The 19199-nt window shown below is 36.4% G+C and overlaps 1 protein-coding gene across 1 annotated transcript in view; it reads right to left on the bottom strand.

Moving 5' to 3' along the window:
* CFAP54 (cilia and flagella associated protein 54) overlaps positions 1–19199 on the bottom strand; it is a gene marked incomplete at both ends in the record, with an annotated part of 221081 nt that overhangs the window by 26996 nt on the left and 174886 nt on the right. Inside the window, 7 exon segments of the mRNA XM_084254923.1 lie at positions 2967–3148; positions 4698–4804; positions 5829–5999; positions 11094–11317; positions 13084–13257; positions 16901–17042; positions 17560–17658. Coding sequence (XP_084111049.1) covers positions 2967–3148; positions 4698–4804; positions 5829–5999; positions 11094–11317; positions 13084–13257; positions 16901–17042; positions 17560–17658 — 1099 coding nt within the window.

Consider the following 19199-nt stretch of genomic DNA (forward strand, 5'->3'; position numbering starts at 1 on the left):
TGAAGTAAAGAGCAGTAGGTTCAGGAAAATTTGGGCAAAGAATATTCTAAATTGTGTCTCAAAGAGAGCAATCTGATAAGTGTGCTCTAGGACTGAAAAATTGTGATTGTAAGTGACCTATAAAAGAAGTACAAAAAATGAAATGAGAGTTGAGTTCTTCTTGGAAACAGAAAGGACAAGGATTCACTTTATGAAAAAAAAATACAAATATATAATCTCATGAGATTGAGATATTTGATCTGTTGGGAGATTTATTGCATATACTCAGTATAGCAGTAATATCATTAAATTCCTGGTAATTCATGTTGTAACATCTGAGGACACTGATAAGTATGTGCAACCAAAATTCTAAGAAAGCAGCTCAATGATAAATGCAAGCACACAGCAGAGATGCAAATGCTGAAAAGTGGCATTTTGCAAAGGCTAACTGTTCTTGCCTGATGAATTCCCTTAGAGCTGGGCTTGTTGCTTTCACAATAAATAAAAATGCACTAGCTCGGTCTTCTGGTAAGTTCAAACTGAAAATGCAACAGGTAGGGTCAGGAGAGTGGGCAACCTTTTAACACTTTCACATCATAAGAGTGCACAGGTGAAGCAACTAAGGAAGAAGCCATACCAACACTATTCTTAAGAATTAAAAGTGCTTTGTGATTGGAAACTTGTTCAATATTAACCTAACAGAAAGTGATTTAAGAAAAAAGGCACAATAGACCAAAATAAACATCTTACAGCTTTCAGAGTAACAGAGATGGCCCCAATTGGCTAGGGATTCAGCCTAGAAAGGTCCCAGAATTCAAAATCCTTGTTCCACAGTTCTTGGAGGCAACCAGCTCTTGCCTGGAGCAAGAGAAAAGTGGCTACAGGAATTTAAAAAAAAGGAATTGAGACATTATTTGACAAGTGTGAAAACTTGAGTAAAAATCTATGGATGAACACACAAAATATCTGATGTAATGATCCAAAGGAAGAAAAGCTAAGAAAAATCAAATCTTATACAAGAAGAAAATAAGCATAGTTCAGTATTTGCCTGAATTGTGAACATTACTTCCAGGTCTCTGATAATGTAAACACTGGATATTGATTTAACTAAATAACAATATTTAGAAGAAAGGGCAAGGTATTGAAGAGAAGTCAGCTAAGTCCTTTATCTTTCAGTATTTCCAGCTTTCCTCTTTCCACGCCAGTAGCAGAGAAATGTTGGCACCACTTGAGACTTAATCGATCAATGAAATGTTAGAGGAATGATATGATGGAAAACTTAAGAGCCAGTGTGTGGTTTGCTGTCGTCTCTCTCTCCTGCCTCCTGGCTGTTCCATGGGATGTTCCAGCCTGGACTCTGGGTAAGTAGACATGGAGCAAAGACTCCATTGACACACTCAGATTCAAAAGTGGTTTGTTACCTTGCTTTTATGACCCATACTACATAGTATTTCAACATGTGGAACTGAATAACAAAAGAAATAGCTAAGAGAGTTGAAAATGGTTGCCTCTGCAGAACAGGACTGTGGAATGCAGAGCTAGGCAGAGATTGTCCCTTTTCATTTTAAACCTTTGAAATCAGTTCATTTGTAACAATGGCCACAATAGCTACAAAATGTGCATCTCAAATTGAACTGATGTACACATGGAAATTCAAAGAGCATGTGAGAAGGTGGGAGCACTTATGGCCTACTCCTCTCCTCTACACAGCGGTAAGGGCTGTGTATTCCACTCTTAAAAAAGAAGGCATTTCCAGTTTCTTTCAGACACATCCTAAGTTTACTTCTGGGAGAGTGGAGTGACAGATCTCATTGGTGAGACTGGGAAAAGTAACAGAACATGGTAGGCTCAGCCCTTCTGGACAATCTTAGTTTTGGAGGCACCCTATCTATAGGACTATTAGTCTCTGCTCCTATGTGAAGTAGACGTGGAGGACTGAGAGGTGGGGCAGAGGACGTGTGCATATATCCATGTGGTTACACAGACAACTGCGTAACTAGGTAGCAAGCCTGGCTAATTCAGAGATGAAATTTTTTTTTAAAGATTTATTTATTTATGCATACAAAGCAGGGGGGGTGAGAGGATTCACCAGACAAAGAGTGGGGAACAGAACAGGCAGACTGACTGAAATACACTGCTGAGGGGAGCAGAGGGTGGGCGAGACAGGAGAGGTCTGCTGTGCCATGTGGGTTGCTCCCTGGCCAGCCAGGGGATCGAACTTGTGCTGCAGAGGCTGCGGATTCCTTCATAGTGCAGTGCTTAACCCCTTGCACCACCAGGGAGGCCCCAGAGATGAAATATTAATCAGTTCATTTGGCCAAAATCCAAAGTCATGTTCGCTAATCAAGCTTGTCAGTAATGATGCTGACACATTTTGATCTCCATATATCCATCCTATGTCCTTTTTCTCTATGGTTTCAGAACTCAAGAGGGAAAGAAGGAAAATGACTGTCTTCAAAATACAAACATTAGTCATCACAAAAAAAAAAAATTCTGCTGTGGTATCAGATTAATAACACACTGTGAGAATAAATTTTTGTAAGGGGAGAAGGACTTGTGCAGTGAAAAGTATAAAGACATCGTTTAAAATAAATAGAAGATACTGGGCCTCCCTGGTGGCGCAAGGGGTTAGGCACCGCACTATGAAGCAATCCACAGCCTCTGCGGCACGAGTTTGATCCCCGGCCGGCCAGGGAGCAACCCACATGGCACAGCAGACCTCTCCTGTCTTGCCCACTGCTCCTCTCAGCAGTGTGTTTCAGTCAATTCACCTGTTCTGTTCTCCACTCTGTCTCTGGTGAATCCTCTCACCCCCCGCTTCTCTGGCCTGTACCCCAGCTCTTGTATGCATAAATAAATAAATCTTTTAAAAGATAAATAAATAAATGAATAAATAAATAAATAAATAAATAAAAGATACTAAGAAGTAGAAAGCAACCTGATGAAGCAAAAAATCATTTAAATAATTACATCTAACAACCATCAGCCTTCAATAGCGATGTGATTTTCCATTATTTGATAACTTACTTCCAATTCTTTATCAGTTGATGTTTCTTCTGTTTCTTGTACTTGAGATACAGTTTCATTTGGAGCTACTTCAGGGCTTGTTGGCAATGAAATTTCAGCAATTTGCGTAAGATTAGACAGTTTCTCGTGAATTGAAATAACTCTAAAAATAACAAGTATATGTGCATTTTATTTGAAGAGTTAAGAAAGACAGGCATTTATTCTGATAGCCAGCAATATGTGTAACGTAAACCCTTGGTTATTTAACACTGAGTTTTCTGACATCCCCAAATGTCATCTGATCCATCACTCCTTTTTTCAAGAAACATGAGCAAAGACACACAATTCTAAGCCTGTAGTGTTTATGATTCAGTTATACACTCAGATAGTTACATACTTACTAATTGGCAAACACACAATGAAAGAAATGTACACATCCAAAACATTGGCTTAAGGTGAAAATAAATAAATATGTGAGTAAATTAACTGCAGGCAATGACAAAAGATTTACTCTGAGGTACATCTTAATGCCTTTGTCTCACTGGCTTGAAGGCAAAAATTATGATAAGTTAGCAATGATTCTAAAAGGCTAATCAATTAACCTGTAACATAAAGAACTGAGGCAATCGGGAGGAGAGCGGGGGATAGCAGAGAATAAGACAGGAGAAGAATCTGGGATGTGTGGTGGAGGACTGTGGTAGGAATAGTATGGGGACTGCACCTGAGGGGAGAAATCCTATACTGTGAAAAAATAAACAAGGATGTTTTTAAAATATTAAAAAAAAAAGAAAAAGAATTATTTTTTTTTTAAAAGAAAGGAATGTGGAAAAGGGGAACAGAAAAAGAGAAACCAAGCATGAACCAAAGTATGTGCCTTGCTTGATGGAGGAGAAAGAAAATAAACTGGCTGACAGACAGAATTTCGACTCAGGGAACTATATAAGGTAAGAGGAAAGAGGGAGACGAGGAAGATGATGGCGTTTGGGCTTAATTTTTGCAAATCACTGTAGAGTCACATTAAGCTTTTTTTAAACACACCCCGAAATTAGAGGCAAAGTAATGGTACAAACGACATCTTTATACTCTAATCTTTATGAAATGTTAAGAACTGTTCCTAGATACTCTTCATTACTACTCCTGCTTTATTAAGAAAGAGACGGAGTGTGAGGCACAGAGGTTAAGAAGCCTGTCCAAGGCCAAAAAATTAACTGACATTTGACCAAAGCAGACTGAATTCAGAATTCAAGCTCTTTTTTAATTTTTTTTAAGATTTTTTTTTTTATTTATTTATACAAGCACTGGGTCCAGTCAGAAGCGCCGGAGGGTGAGAGAATTCACCAGAGCCAGAGCAGGGAGCAGAACAGACAGACTGATGAAATACACTGCTGGGGGGAGCAGCGGGCGGCAGGAGAGGTCTGCGCGCCATGTGGGACCCTCCTCTGGTGGCCGGGAAGCAGCCGGGGATCGAACCGGCGCTGCAGAGGCTGCGGGCAGCTTCACAACCCAGCGCTCAACCGCTGCGCCACAGGGGAGGCCCAGAATTCAAGCTCTTAACCACTGCAAAATCATACGTCTCTAAATAAAAGGACGATTTTCCTTAAAAAATGTCTTTTAAAAGTTTGCTTGTGATTTATCTTGTGTACTACTGAAACAGCTTGTATGGAAATAGCAGCAAAGAGAGCTAGAGTTGTAGATGATCCATTTTTACTTGCCTGTAGAGTGGAACCCAGAAAGAGCCAACGAATAACTGATTGTAAGTGGTATGTTTAATATCTGCAATCTTCAGAGGCTTCATATTATATGCATATAACAATAAGACCTACAAGAAAATTAAAAGGCATATAAAATATGACATCAAAATTATACTTTGCCTCAAAAAAGGCGGCGGCAGCTCTCAAGTGAATGTATTTTAAAAGTTTTTCTCTGAAAGAGCAAAATGAGGGTTTTTCAATTCACTTTAAAGAAAGATAATATGAACAAGCATTGTGTAAGAGTTGTGAGATGAAAAGAAATGTTATTTGATACTAATATTAGAATGTTTTGGGGAGAGTGACATTCCTTACTGCAGTTAAGTTTAAATTTCGGCCTTTGAAGTCCCTCTGTGACAATTCTAAAAATATAGCTTTGTTTGCTGTTCTTTCTCAATATGTACCTTTCCATACATGGTTAAAGCCATGTCTGGGCATCCTCTGCTGTTTCCTTTCTCTTATCTCTGTTCTCCTTTTCTCACACAACTTTCCAAAGCCCATCTCTAAGATGAAACTTCTTCTAAACACTCATGTTCGAGTAATTTCCCAGTTCCTTGAATTCTGGAAATTCTTGTAATTAACCCATGGGTATAGCATCAAGTGATAGTCATAGTTTCATAAAATTCTGGATTCGTAGAACCTTAGAAACAGCCTAGTGTAACCTCCTCATTCTAGATAGAAGAAGGCTGAGACCCCGAACTGTCATCCAAATTGAGTTGATCTCAAGAACACCAGGTTGATTTAGTAATATAAAATCAATCAACATTGGAAAGAAAAATCATAAAGCTAATTGATTAGCTTTTTTGATATAGTAAATGTATTAATTGATATAGTAAAAGATTCATGATGAAAATATCTTAGCAATACGGAAAAAGAAAGCTAAACATCATACAGAATTGTGACATATTAGTAATTCTCCCTTTCAGATCAGGAAAAAGGAAAACGATCAACTTGAATCAGACTTGCCCAAGATATCATAGTTATTTTCAAATTCATTCTAATAGACAACATAGATTCCATACTGCTGTGATGATAATGGACGTAATAGGGTTCATGTCAAAATGCAAGGCTTAGCTTGGTAATTATGTCTCATACCATCGGTTCTGTTTCCTTTGGAGGTATTTCCAGGGGAGGAATGTACCACTGAAAGCAAAGTTCTTTGTTTACAGCATGTATTGCCATATCTGATGGTGCCACGCTGCCATCAGATGGGCTGGCACTGAGCTTTAATGATAAATTGGAGTGTAGAGAATTGCCATGACCTATCTAGGGAACAAACAAAAACATCAGTATAATTGCTGGTAATGAATTCATTCAATATTTAAAACATTCATTCAATATTCATTCAATATTGGCTAGTTTGGAAAACTCTGGGAATCATCTCAACTTGTTTTGTGGGAATAAATCTTAAAATTGCTCCTGGATTAACACAGAAAATATTTTCTTACAGAAAAATGTGCTACAAAACCCAGTGGACTCAGCAAATGTCTTCCAGTTTGGTGAGCCTCCCAGAGTAAAGATCTAGAAGGGAATATGTCTGAGCTGTCATTTCTGTGTCAAAGTCATCACTGACTCTAAGAACATCTAAATTTTTCTGACTTATTCACTGGTGACTATACTGATGGCATAGTTATAATTTATTTCTTCAATTGCTTTCTTTGGAGTGCCATATGCAAAATAAGAATTATTTTGCTCTAAAAGGTTAAAATTCATTGTTCTGGTCCCTCTTTATTTGAATGTTGCCAATTTGTAAGTTCAGTCTTAGTAAATCTGAGCCCAGCATCTTTTGCTGGAACTTGGTTACTAAATCAAGAGTTTTCACTAAATCAAGAGAAACAAATGGGCAGAAGGCAATTTCTTAAATTATCAGTTTTTAAATTACCAAAGCAAAACACAATTGCTATTTATCAATATTAGTATAGCTAGAGAGGTAATCATGATAATATCTCAACTCTAAAAAGGACCTTCTTTAATGGACTACAAACTCTTTTGGCATGCAAAGACTACATCAGAGTAGCAGGGAAAGAGTCCTTCTATTAAAATTTGACATCTAAGATGTCTCAAGTTTTGGTGATCAAGGAGAACACATCAGAACACCAGGCCACAAGAAATGCCTGGTGTTTTTATATGGGCCTCCCATTATTTCTGAACCTATTCAAGATACAAGCCTGTCAATGCAAGTCTTCAAAATAAAACAAAAAGAAAAACAAGGACATTGACCTTTCAAGTTGTCTACTGGTAAAAGAAGAAATATATCTTGACTGAAAGTTAATATTAAAGGTGGAAACTTTTCAAAAAATATCTAGAGTCTACCCTAAAAGAATCTTAAAAGCCAGATTTATTTATAAGTACGCTGATACTAAAGCCATAACCAAAAGGTACAACAAGCAAGATTATTGTGTTTAAATAATTATTTAAAGGTGTTTAATTAAGTATAACTCTATGTCAGGCAGCTCTCCAAAATGTCAAGTAAAATAATTGATTCAAAAAATAATTTCTCATATTTTTTCACATCTCAGTGACTTTCAGAGGTTCTGACAACTATTTTAGGAAAACATTCATATTGAATAACCCACTAAGTGGGGAAAAACAACAGGCAATTATTTTCTATTTCAATATATGCAATTTTATGAGCAAGATAGTCTAATAATGGTAGCACAAGTTACTGTCAATGTAGGCATTTAATTTTCCACTATCTTTACAAAAACATAGTATCTAATTACTAATGGAATTAACTACATATGCTAATTGATGGGCTATCCACTGAGTACTCTTGATATATTTGATTTGTTCTTTTGAAGGAATGAAAACAGCAAAATTGCCAGAACCCTTGCTGGCCACAGTCCCTCAAGCAACAAATCATTTTGCACTAGTAAATGTTTGCCCTTCCATGACTATTATAGGCACACAGTCTAAATTAATAACTCAGCATTGGACACACTTTTAATCATATCCTTTTTGAGAGAATTTTTAATGCGATGTGTTTGCCACCTTTGTTTTTCCATCACAAAGCTTCAATAGATTTGACAATATGCTGACTCCACAAATGATGGTCATGACACATAACAATGATGATTCTGGAAAGGCATTTACTTCTTTGGGGTTGGGAGGGGGGAGGGAGGCAGGTTTAAGTATCAAATTATGGAAAGAGTTTGATTGAAATAGCCTCCTAAGTGATTAAGGGCTCAAAAATGTTATTATAAAAATCAACCAAGCTTGGAGTTTGTTTTTTTTTAAAAAAATCCGAAAGGCTTTATGCTCATTAGCTGTCTACCTAGTGAAACAAACACATGATTATGTGGCTTGCACTTGTCAGACAAGTGACAGTGATCTCCAAAACTGATTATCCTGGGAGAGTGTTACACTAATTATATCAAAAAAGAAAAGAGCAAACAGGGTGAAACAACTCTTTGATAACATTGCTGCCATTAGAAATGTCACAGGTATTTACAATGTGTTCAGGGTTGTGCTTTGGAGATTTGCCTTTAGGAAGTGGGTAATGATAGGCTGCCCTACTTCCTCCAGCAGAGCTCCTTTTGGAATGGTATTTAAGAAGTTGCATACTAGTTCCCAAACTCTTATGAAATATTCAGAAGAATACATCCATTAAATCTATGGTTCTCAACATTCTCTGTTCTCAACTCCAAAACAATCAGGATGTCTGTGACAGGTGGCAGTAAACCTTAAAGTTGGTCTCACCTCCCAGTAGGGGTGAATCTGATTCCAGTGTTACATAGAAAGGATTTTATTCCACTCCTACTGTTTCCTTCCAAGTGGAGAGCTGGACATTAACATTACATTCCTGGCCTTTCTCTTTCTTCTTCTCTTGATTGGTACATTTGGGGGAAAAGAGTTTTGGATACGCCTAGTTCTGTTCTTCCTTCTTGGGTGCAAACCTGTTTGCAGGAATGAATATTCCCTGCTCCTTCAAGGAACAGATTGAAAAGGAGCTTGTGTTTCCACTGCTTTGCAGATTTTAAGGAGGCAAAAAACCAAAATAGTCTATAGCTGGATTGGCAAATCTGTCTCCTTTGTTGTTCACTGGTAGGAAGATCATAGACATAAACAATAACTTACAATATTAACTTTGTGACTCATAAAGGTTGGTGTTTTTAAATCCCAATCAGTTATACTCTTTTGCCTTATTTCTCAAATGGTTTAGAATGTGAGCAGGAAACAGAGGTGCTAAATATTGGATATGCCCTATTGCAGTATCTGAGAAAAACAGGGAAATAATTTAAAAAATCTTTCCACATGAGTCTAATACACTGCTCTGGGGACAACTCCACAGGTCTAATCACGAATCACTTCTTTAGGGCCTCACTGGTGGCGCAAGGGGTTAAGTCTCAGCACTATGAAACTATCAGCAGCCACTGCCGCACGAGTTCAATACCCAGTCAGGGAGCTACCCACATGGCACAGCAGACCTCTCCTGTTTCACCCACTGCTCCCCTCAGCAGTGTATCTCAATAGATCTGCTTGTTCTGCTCCCCATTCTGTCTCTGGTAAAGTGTCTCACCCATCCCCACTCTGCACCTCTGGCCTATACCCCAGCTTTTATATGCATAAATAAATAAATATTTTTTAAAAAAGAATCACTTCTTTAACTGAACTCTTAAATCTCCTTACTGGGTTTTTACACTACTCTTAAAAATCGCTCTACTTATAGTCACCCAACTCTTACTCAGAAGACTTATTTTTTTTTTAAATGTTTTATCAACTACCCAAAACATCAGGTTACCATATTCAATTAGGAAAAGATGAGCCAAATTTCCCAATTTGGAACATGCCACATATTCAGGTCATTTCTCTAGGACAGTTGATAATAGAAACATGGGCAGGTCTAGCATGGACGGGTCCATATAATTGTGCAAATTAAAGTTGAAATGGCAAAGTCCAAAATCAACATACTTCAAAATGAGTGATTTTTTTTTTCTGGTTTTGAAATGATTCTATACAGATGACTTGATGTATTCATTTCACAAATATTGGAAACTTACAATAGACTACATCCACTTGAGTTTTCTTTTTTTTTTTTTTCTTTTATTTTTTCTATTAGAATCTCAATCTCGTTATCAGGTACCAAGCAGACTATTCCACAAATGTCCCCCTCCTCCTGCTTCCATGCCATCTGCTGACAGCCACATGGCACACTGGCCTTTGGTCTTTCTCTCTTCACTTTCCATCCCTGAAGGGTCACTACATTGCTTTGTTTTGTTTCCAGTTTTACCTTAGCAACACCTCTTCCACCCATCACTTCCCTATGATCCTAAGCTTCATTACCTCATCATCTCTTTGTTGGCTCACTCCTCTTCATGTGTCTTTTGGCAGTCATCCCTGTATACTATTAAGCATATAGATGATAGGTTTTAATTTTTATACTCTTTCTGCTATTAATCTGCCATTTTTTTCTTGAAAAGAGTCTTCGAAATACTGTAATTTCCTTCCTTCCTTCCTCTTTGTTCTAACTCTACCAGTGTTTCTCTACTATCATGCCAAGACCCTGGGCAAGAAGGATGCATTTTCCATCCTCTTTCTCCACCCCCTGAGAGTGTCTGGCAGATTGTTAGTGCTCACATAGCTTTGTTAAATATACTCAATTTTAAACACAGGCTGTGACCATATTGTGAATGAGCTGGGGAACCCCTCTCTGTTCTAGAAGGTCAGAGACCAAATGCACTTGCATAGGCTTAAAGTCAGCATGGACTGTCCTCTGAAGCAGCCATGTAAGGATCTGATACCCATAAGTAAACTCTCAGCCTCCATGAATGGCCATAGAGCCAGTTAGAGAAAATTTTAACGATGGGCACCCAGCCTTTGCTCTCCACAGGGCATTCTTCAAGAGCCAGGAAAATGATTAACTTAGTAAACTTTTTAATTATTTAAAGGAAATTTTAACCTTTTTATGTATTTTATGCTTACTATTTATTTACACTGGTAATGGCAAAAAAATACACATAATAAGTGATTTTTGTTATACATTTGGCACAAAAGCACAGAAATTGGCATAATTTATAAACTCTCACTCTAGTTTTCTTATATGGTAACTGCTTACATTGAAGTGTGTGTAGTATCTTGACAAAATATCTGCCTGAGATATTATATCCAGAAGTATAGAAATGATGCATATTAGGTGCAAAAAGTAGTTTTAAAACATTTTGAAGATTTATGAGAGCAACAAAACATTAGAAATGTAAACTTTCATAACATTCCAGAAAGTTTAGTTAGATCCCCTGTACAGTAAAAGAGAAATGAGCCTTCCCAGAAATCTTTGTGCCACCATTGGGATTAATGTTCTTCCTTCAGAAATATAAAGATGATTATAAGACATTTCACAAAAAATATATTTTAAATTATTACCTTGTGTGATGACTCATAGCTGACTTTTTCTGAAAAAGGTTGATAATCCAATCCTTGAAGTAGTTCTTTTGGAAATTCATCAATACAGGAGGAAGAATACAGTTGTAAGAATCTTTTAAGGAAAAAATGCATTTCTTTTTGACGCAAAATCAACCCAGAGTTGAAAAGGGATGTGAGAAGTGTATCATCCGGCAAAATAATTCCTGATACTGGCTTTAAAGATGCTTAAGGAAGAAAAACACCTTGAATTAGAGTCATGCTAGGAAAGAGAATTATCTCAATATTATCAGCATTTGTTCCTAACCACTGTCCCTTCCTCAGCTTGGGGCTGCCAATGACAATCTTCCATTTTTAGAGCTTACACACTAATGGAATTGCTTCTTTTTTTTTCCATCTATCATTTCTATTTTCTTCCTTTTTCTTTTTTCTTTTATATATTTTTACATCATTTTTCATTTTTGTACAATGTATGCATTTTCATCTTGGTTATAGTCCCCATACAATCAAAACAAGGGGAGTGGGAATTGTATGGAATTGCTTCTTGACAAAGGAAGGAAAAAAAAATCTCAGACTCATATGAGGAATTGCTTCGGATTCTAAGTCTTGACAATGCAAAATAGAAATTTTATCTAATTGCCTTACTTAGTGGCTATGCCCAAGACAGATCTTAAAGCAAGAATTTAGGTGCAAGAAATTTATTTGAATATCCAGGACACAAGGTAGCGAATGGATAAAGTGTTACAGAGCTAAGGAGGGTGCATTAATAAATTGGAAGAGCCATGGACAAAGTGAACTCTGTCTTGCTGGACACCTTTGGTGGGAAGAAGACAAACGTAGATTGTTCCATGAAGGGACTAGGAAATTGGAATGTTTATCTACCAGCTTCCTACCTCAATAGCTGAAGGTTAGTCTCTGGTATGTGGGATACTTGACACTTTCAGGCTGTCCTGCCTGAGGGATGGCAAGCCTCATTATCTTCAGAGAAAGCCCAGAGCAGAGAGTAAAATGAGGGTGTTTAACAAGGAAAGTACCAGGGGTGAATTCAGAGGTGAGCTGGGCAGGGCGTGCAGCACAGCTCACACCTACTTCCTGCGCTGCTGATCTCCCCTGGTCTTCACACCCAGCATGATACACCTTTATCCCTGCCACCTTTCTGAGTCCTATCTGTCCACGCTGATTCCTGATCACTATGCTTAGCCAATTTGGGACTCAGCCTATTTGCCCTGCTGGCTTCTCCACCACTTCTCCATCATTAGTCCCTGGTGTGGGGTGGACCAAATCATCTTTTCTGCCTGTCTGCACCTATGATCAACAGTGAATCACCAGCTTCATGCAAACAGATTAAAACACAATAAATATATTGTCACAAAACCACAAGAGGGACTGATATGAAACAGAGTACAGCAATTTTTCTGGATAGTCTTTGGACAATATCACTGATAAAAGAAAACAACAAAAAAAGCTAAACAACCTCATGCAGTTAAATACCCTATCTGAAGACATGCATTTCACCTCCTGTATTTCATCTTATTCATTTCATGAGCTGTCATCTTCCAGTCACTGATTCTTAACTGTTTGGAGCCACAGACCACATTGGCAGTCTTGGGAAGCTTCAGGAGGCCTATTCAGAATCATGGTTTTAACTGCATTGAAATACTACTCTATTTTTTTAAATTTATATCTTTTACATCATTCTGTATTCCCCGTAAAATTCCCACCACCAGTTTACCCATGAACCATCACCATAGTCCTTTGTGCTCTTCTCTCCCCTGTGTTGTCTTTTCCTCCCCCTCACTCATAGAATCTCTCTTTTTCATGTTTGCCTGCTAGTTTTTTATTATTATTGCTATTTTTTTATTGCCCTATTTAAAGGTCTGTGTATCTTTTGTTAAAAACCTGACATTATCATCTTCAGACGAGAGTCGGCTTAGAAAGATGACAAAAATATCTCATAATTCTAAACATATTTTTGAACACATGAAAAGCCTACCAAGGAGTTTGCTCATATTATTAATCCTCTGCAGGTGAATATAGTAGCGCAGCAGAAGAATCCATGTTATATCCACTTTGGTCTCAGTATTTTTTGTAACATCTGTGTTGCTAAAAACATCATTACTCTGGTAAGAAAATGTACACCCAGTCTGGAAGACAACTTGGTAGTTTTCTGAAAGTTAAAAAAAAAAACAACAACCCTGTAAAACAGTATGTTTTCCTGTGTAAATAATCACATGAGCACAATTCATAAAGGAAAGACGGATCATGGGACTTCATGTCACTAAAACTTTTTGTTGTGTCACAAGAGATACCAAACAGCAAGTAACAAGACAACCCAAAGACTGGAAAAAGGTATTTAGAACACATGTGAATTATTTTTCTCTAATACATATAATACCTTGCTTCTCCCCTCAGCAGTGTATTTCATCAGTCTGCCTGTTCTACTCCCCACTCTGTCTCTGGTGAATCCTCTTACCCTCCCATGTATCTGGCCTATACCCCAGTTCTTGTATAAATAAATAAATAAATCTCAAAAAAAAAAAAGAATTTCAACAAGCAGATTGCAGAAAAGGCAACCAAATGACCAAAGTTTTGGCATCTTGAAAAATTAGAGAAATGAAATTAAAATGAAAGATTATTTCACATCCCTTAGGAATTAGTAAATACTAACATCTGAATATAATAAGCATTGACAATGATGTAAAGAAACTGGAAATCTCATACTCATACTCAAAACACCTTCTTGGGAAAGCAATTTGCCAGGACCTAATAAAGTTAAAAATGCAAATACTCATATATGTGTACCAGCAATTTTATACAAGCTATCCATGGCAGTGTTTTGTGATATAAAGCAAACAAACAAAAGAAGACAGAAAAAAAGTGGAGGTCTATTTGTCTCCTGGAACTTAAAATGAATTAATTTTTCAGTCTATAAGGGAGGAAGTATAGTGTAGTGTCTTGGTCCTAGTTCCGGACATGCTCCTCACCAGTGTGTGAGCTTAAACCTCTCTTTGCCTCAGACCTCTCTAGGCTTTTGACTTTATAAGTTTTAATTTTCTCATCTTTAAAATGGGCATGATAGATGCTGGATAGATCTTAAAAACATATATTGAATAAACTAGCAGATTCCAGATGAAATGCAGAGTATAGTAGCATTTGTATAAATTTCAATGAACTCAATACAATATTTTATGTTATTTATATGCAAATGTATATAATATATACACATATATAATATATACACATATGCAAACATATATAATAGATACACATTTTGTGTGTGTGTGTGTGTGTTTAAGATAGTGGTTGTCTCTGGGCAAGAAGGGAGGGAGAATGAATAGAATCTTTTGTTCTAAGTGGTCTATGCATACTTTGTTGAAAAATAAGATGAATTCTAGTATGCTTACCACCCAGCTTAGAAAACAGAATGTCCCAGTACTTTTGAAGAAATTCATCTCTTTCTAAACTCATTTCTTTCTTGCTGTCCCTACCTATCTACTGAAAATTACCACTAACAATTACCCAAAGCTTTCCTTTACCTTTTAATCATAAATTATATACTACAAATTATTTAGCAAAAAATATGTTGTTAATTTTCCCCTTTTTGGAACTGTAGACAGAGAGAGGCATATTGCATGTATTTATCTATGCTATTCTTTTTTCACTAAACATTGTGCTTTTAAAATTCAAGACTGATACATTAGCTGTAACTCAGTGATTTTCATTGTTGCCTTGTATTCTATTATATAAATATACCATAATCTATCTGTTCTATTGTTGATAGACATGTGAGTTGTTTTAATTATTAGCTCCTTGGCTGTAGTTTTGTCTTTGTTTTTATAAACAAGGCTTCTATAAGTATTTAAATATGCATTGTCTGGTGTTTTCCAGAAACTGTGCTACTAAGTTCTTTTTGGGTATCTTTCAACCAACCATGCGTTTTGTTCTTCCATATAAATCTTAGAATCTGTCAAATTCCACCAAATAAACCTGCTGAAATTGTCACTAATGCCACATGAAATCTATATCATTTTGAGAAGACTTGTTATCTTGCTATAATGTGCCTTATTAACCATAAATATGAGGTTTTTCCTTTCAGTACAATTTTTATCATTTGTTTTATCATTATAATTTTTGTTATAGACACTTTATGTTATATTTATCTCTAGGCACTTTGGCTTTTTAGCTATTGCAAATGATGACTTTTCAACATGTATTTTCTGTTAAAGATATATAAACTATTACATTTGGTAATACTTCTAAACATTCCTATTGTCTATAGTGTTTGGGACTTGTTCAGAGCAGGAGCTATAGCTAATGATAACTTCTTTCCTTCCAATTTTACTTTGTAGAATAAATAGCTTTAGTATTTGAATATTGAGGGTGATAGTCCAGTGGGGTTTTTTTCCCCACTTTTAAGTGTTCCAAATTAAGGAGAGCTTTAATTCTTAGTTTTAACCTCATGAATATGCATTGAATTTTATTGAAATTTTCTGCATCTTCTAGATTGATCATTGTTTCCATCGGTTTCTTAATGCAGTGATTTAGTTTAATCGATTTTCTAATGTTGAGTTATATGTGTACTTTTGATTTCAGTAGTTGATTTCTGAAATCAACCCAATTTTATATATCTTTTAATATGCTGTTTGTTTTGATCAAAAGTTATACATTTACATGATCAAAAATAAAATTCCCTATTCCCAGAAACAAGCATTTTTTTTGTGGAACCCTCACCAGCAGTGGGGGAACAAACCATCGCTGCAGAGGCTGTGGGGAGACTCGCAGCCCAGTGCTCAACTGCTGCGCCACCAGGGGAGGCCCCAGAAACACATATTTTTAACTATGTCTGCTTTAGTTCTTGTAGAGATTGGTCCTGGCTCTTAACATAATTCCCTTCTAACATATTCCTGGATTATTAGTTTTAGAAAACATATACTCCCATCAGACTTCTGTTAACACTCTTCATCCCTATTTGCTCAAGGCTCACCTCATGACAAGCAAAATCAATATTGTTGGTATCAAAATGCCAGTCTTGAAGTAAGACTCTAGCACCTTGCTTCTTAGACTCTGTTCAAGTGCCTGGCATATAAGAAGCACTCAATACAATTTCTTAATGACTGAGCCGGACAACACATAAATGAATGTTAAATATTTGTGTTATTGCTGAACTGACTTAGAATTTATATTACAGTTTTCTAACAAATGAGTCATAAAGCAAATATTAATGAGGTCAAGGTTAAATTCTGCTGAATTCTTTCATTCATTGATTTATTTAACAAGCATTAATATGGAATGACTGGCATGTGGAAGCAATGTGAGGTTTCCTATAGCTAGGTTGCCAATCAAATAAACAAAGTCTCTGTTCTCAGGAAGCCAATGATTATTTAAATCACACACACACACACACACACAAATACAAAATATCTAAGAAAAAGATCAGGGAACTATAGGAGAGGGTGAGTGTGAGTACAAATTTCAGAGGATCAGAGAAATTCACTCAAGTCAATATTCTCAAATCTCTTATTTGATATGTGTGAACTGGAAAATTAACAGATAAAAGGAAATACCATTTTTCCACAGAGTCCTGCAGCTGAAATGCAGCAGTTGACTGAGTGTGTGTGTGTAGGTGCAGTGAACTGAAACTCCTTTGTTTTAGCAACGAGGTGCAAAGACCCCTTCTTCTCCCAGAAGTTCTGCAAACTATTATCCTCCATTAGCTAAAACGCAACAAATCACTCCAAGTAAACCATTGAAACTTGATTAAACATTACTTATATCAGGCTTTTGCAAAATGCCTAGACATTCAAACATACCAAGCAGATAATCTGTGTAGGAAGACAAAAGATCCACACTGGCAAATTCTGGGATATTTGGTAAAGCTTCTTCACTAACTTTATCAATTCTGGCATTTTTCTTTCCAATAAGTAGGTTAATTGCCAGCACAGCTTCACTGACCTAAAATTAATGCATAAATTAAAAATTCATAAATGTAACCCTGCTGATTTATAGACTATCCATTAGATAAATAAAGTGGGTATACTGAATTAATAAAATAATATTCAATATATATTGTGGGAAAAAATAAAGACCACCTGAAATATCTGTGACTCCCAACATGGTATACAGAATCATAGTCAAATAAATCACTACTATTGACAATTTAACTAATGTATAAGGCACCTTAAATAGGGTATGTCACCTAGTTATGACAGGGATTTGCTAAAATATCAAATATGTTCCAATATTTTCATTAAAGTTGAAAAAAATAACAAAGCCAGGACTGCCTCATTGAGATTAAAAACACAATACATACAAAGAGCACCTTTAATCTTCCCCCCAAAAGCATCATTTACACAAATCCCAACTAAAGTGAAATTTTTCTTCTCTGTTATAGATCAATGGAATGACTTAAAAACTAGTAGTGAAGAATGTGACAGTAAAAAAGAAAGATTAAAGAGAACATTATACCAACCTGTGTAGCAGCTCTTATAGCAATCCAGGCCATTGAAGTGTATATTTCAAATCTAGGCACTACTTGCTCTTTAAGGGAACTATGCCTTCTGAGAGGAACCTAAAAATTGGCAATTGTTTTATGATAAAGATAGCAGAAAGTTTCATGATAACTTTTCTCATCTTCTCAAGATGACATTTTTTAGTGAAATATTATATAGTCATTAAGAATAATGGTATATCATGTCTCGGCCTTCTGGCTAAGATCCAGTGAAGAGTAACAGTATTTCTTGCAGCATAATTTACAATATCTAAGCTTTTGAAACAATCTGAGTGACCATACAGAAATGAATGGATACAGAAAATATGATAGACAGACACATAGGTAGACAGACTGACAGAGACAGACATCTAGATACAGGTAATGGAATATTATTCTGTGGTAAAAAGGGAAATTTTGCCATTTGCAACAACAAAAATGGACCTTGAGGACAGTTTGTAAAGTGAAGAAACTTAGAGAAAGGCAAATACTGCGTAATTTCACTTATATGGAGAAAATTTAAAAACAAAATGAGCTCATAGATCCAAAGAACAGATTGTTGCTTGCCATAGGTGGAGGAGGGAGGGGAATGGATTAAGTTAGTCAAAAGGTGCAAATGCTCAGTGATAAACAGGTTCATGGGGATGTAACATATACCATAGTGACACCAGTAAATAATATTATATTGCATATTAAAAAGTTGCTAAGAGGGTAAATCTTGAATGTTCTAATCACAAGGAAAAAAATGCAAGCTAAGTATGGTGATGATGTTTGCTAAACTTATTGGGATCATTTTGCAGTAGATGTTGTGTTCTGGGAAAGATATATTGGGAAAAGGAAAGGGTAGTTTACAAAATAGTATGCAAAGTATAATTTCACTTTTAAAAAAATGTACAGATGTGGGCCTCCCCGGTGGCGCAGCGGTTGAGCACTGGGTTGCGAAGCTGCCCGCAGCCTCTGCAGCGCCAGTTCGATCCCCAGCTGCTCCCCGGCCACCAAAGGAGGGTCCCACATGGCGCGCAGACCTCTCCTGCCACCCGCTGCTCCCCTCAGCAGTGTACTTCGGTCCTTCTGCCTGCTCTGCTCCCCTCTCTGGCTCTGGTGAAGTCTCTCACCCTCCTGCGCTTCTGACTGTACCCAGTGCTTGTATAAATAAATAAAATATTTTTTTTAAAAAAAGTACAGATGTATATTTCCTATATATATATATATATATATATATATATATATATATGCAAGCAGAGAAAATTATTAACAGAAGTTATTCTAGGCTTGAAAGATGATTAAATTTTTTTGATGTCTATAATGAACTTGCATTATTGAATCATGATAATCTAAAAATGACTATATTCAGAAAGAAAAAGAAAAATACCGGATGGTCTCACTCATAGCAGGAATTTAGAAAACCTAAATAAGGGACCAGGAAAAAGACTAATACAAAGTAAAAATCAAAATCAACAGGCAACTATAAACCAGAGACACACTATGGGGGGGGGCCCACAGGGAGAGGAAGGATTAGGGTCAAAATATAACCAAAATTAAAATGCATACATTGTCCAAAAATGAAAAATGATGTAAGAATTACATAAAATAAAATATTTTAAAAATTAAAAAATTAAAAA

This window comes from Talpa europaea (assembly GCF_964194135.1).
Source record: "Talpa europaea genome assembly, chromosome: 15".
NCBI lineage: Eukaryota > Metazoa > Chordata > Mammalia > Eulipotyphla > Talpidae > Talpa > Talpa europaea.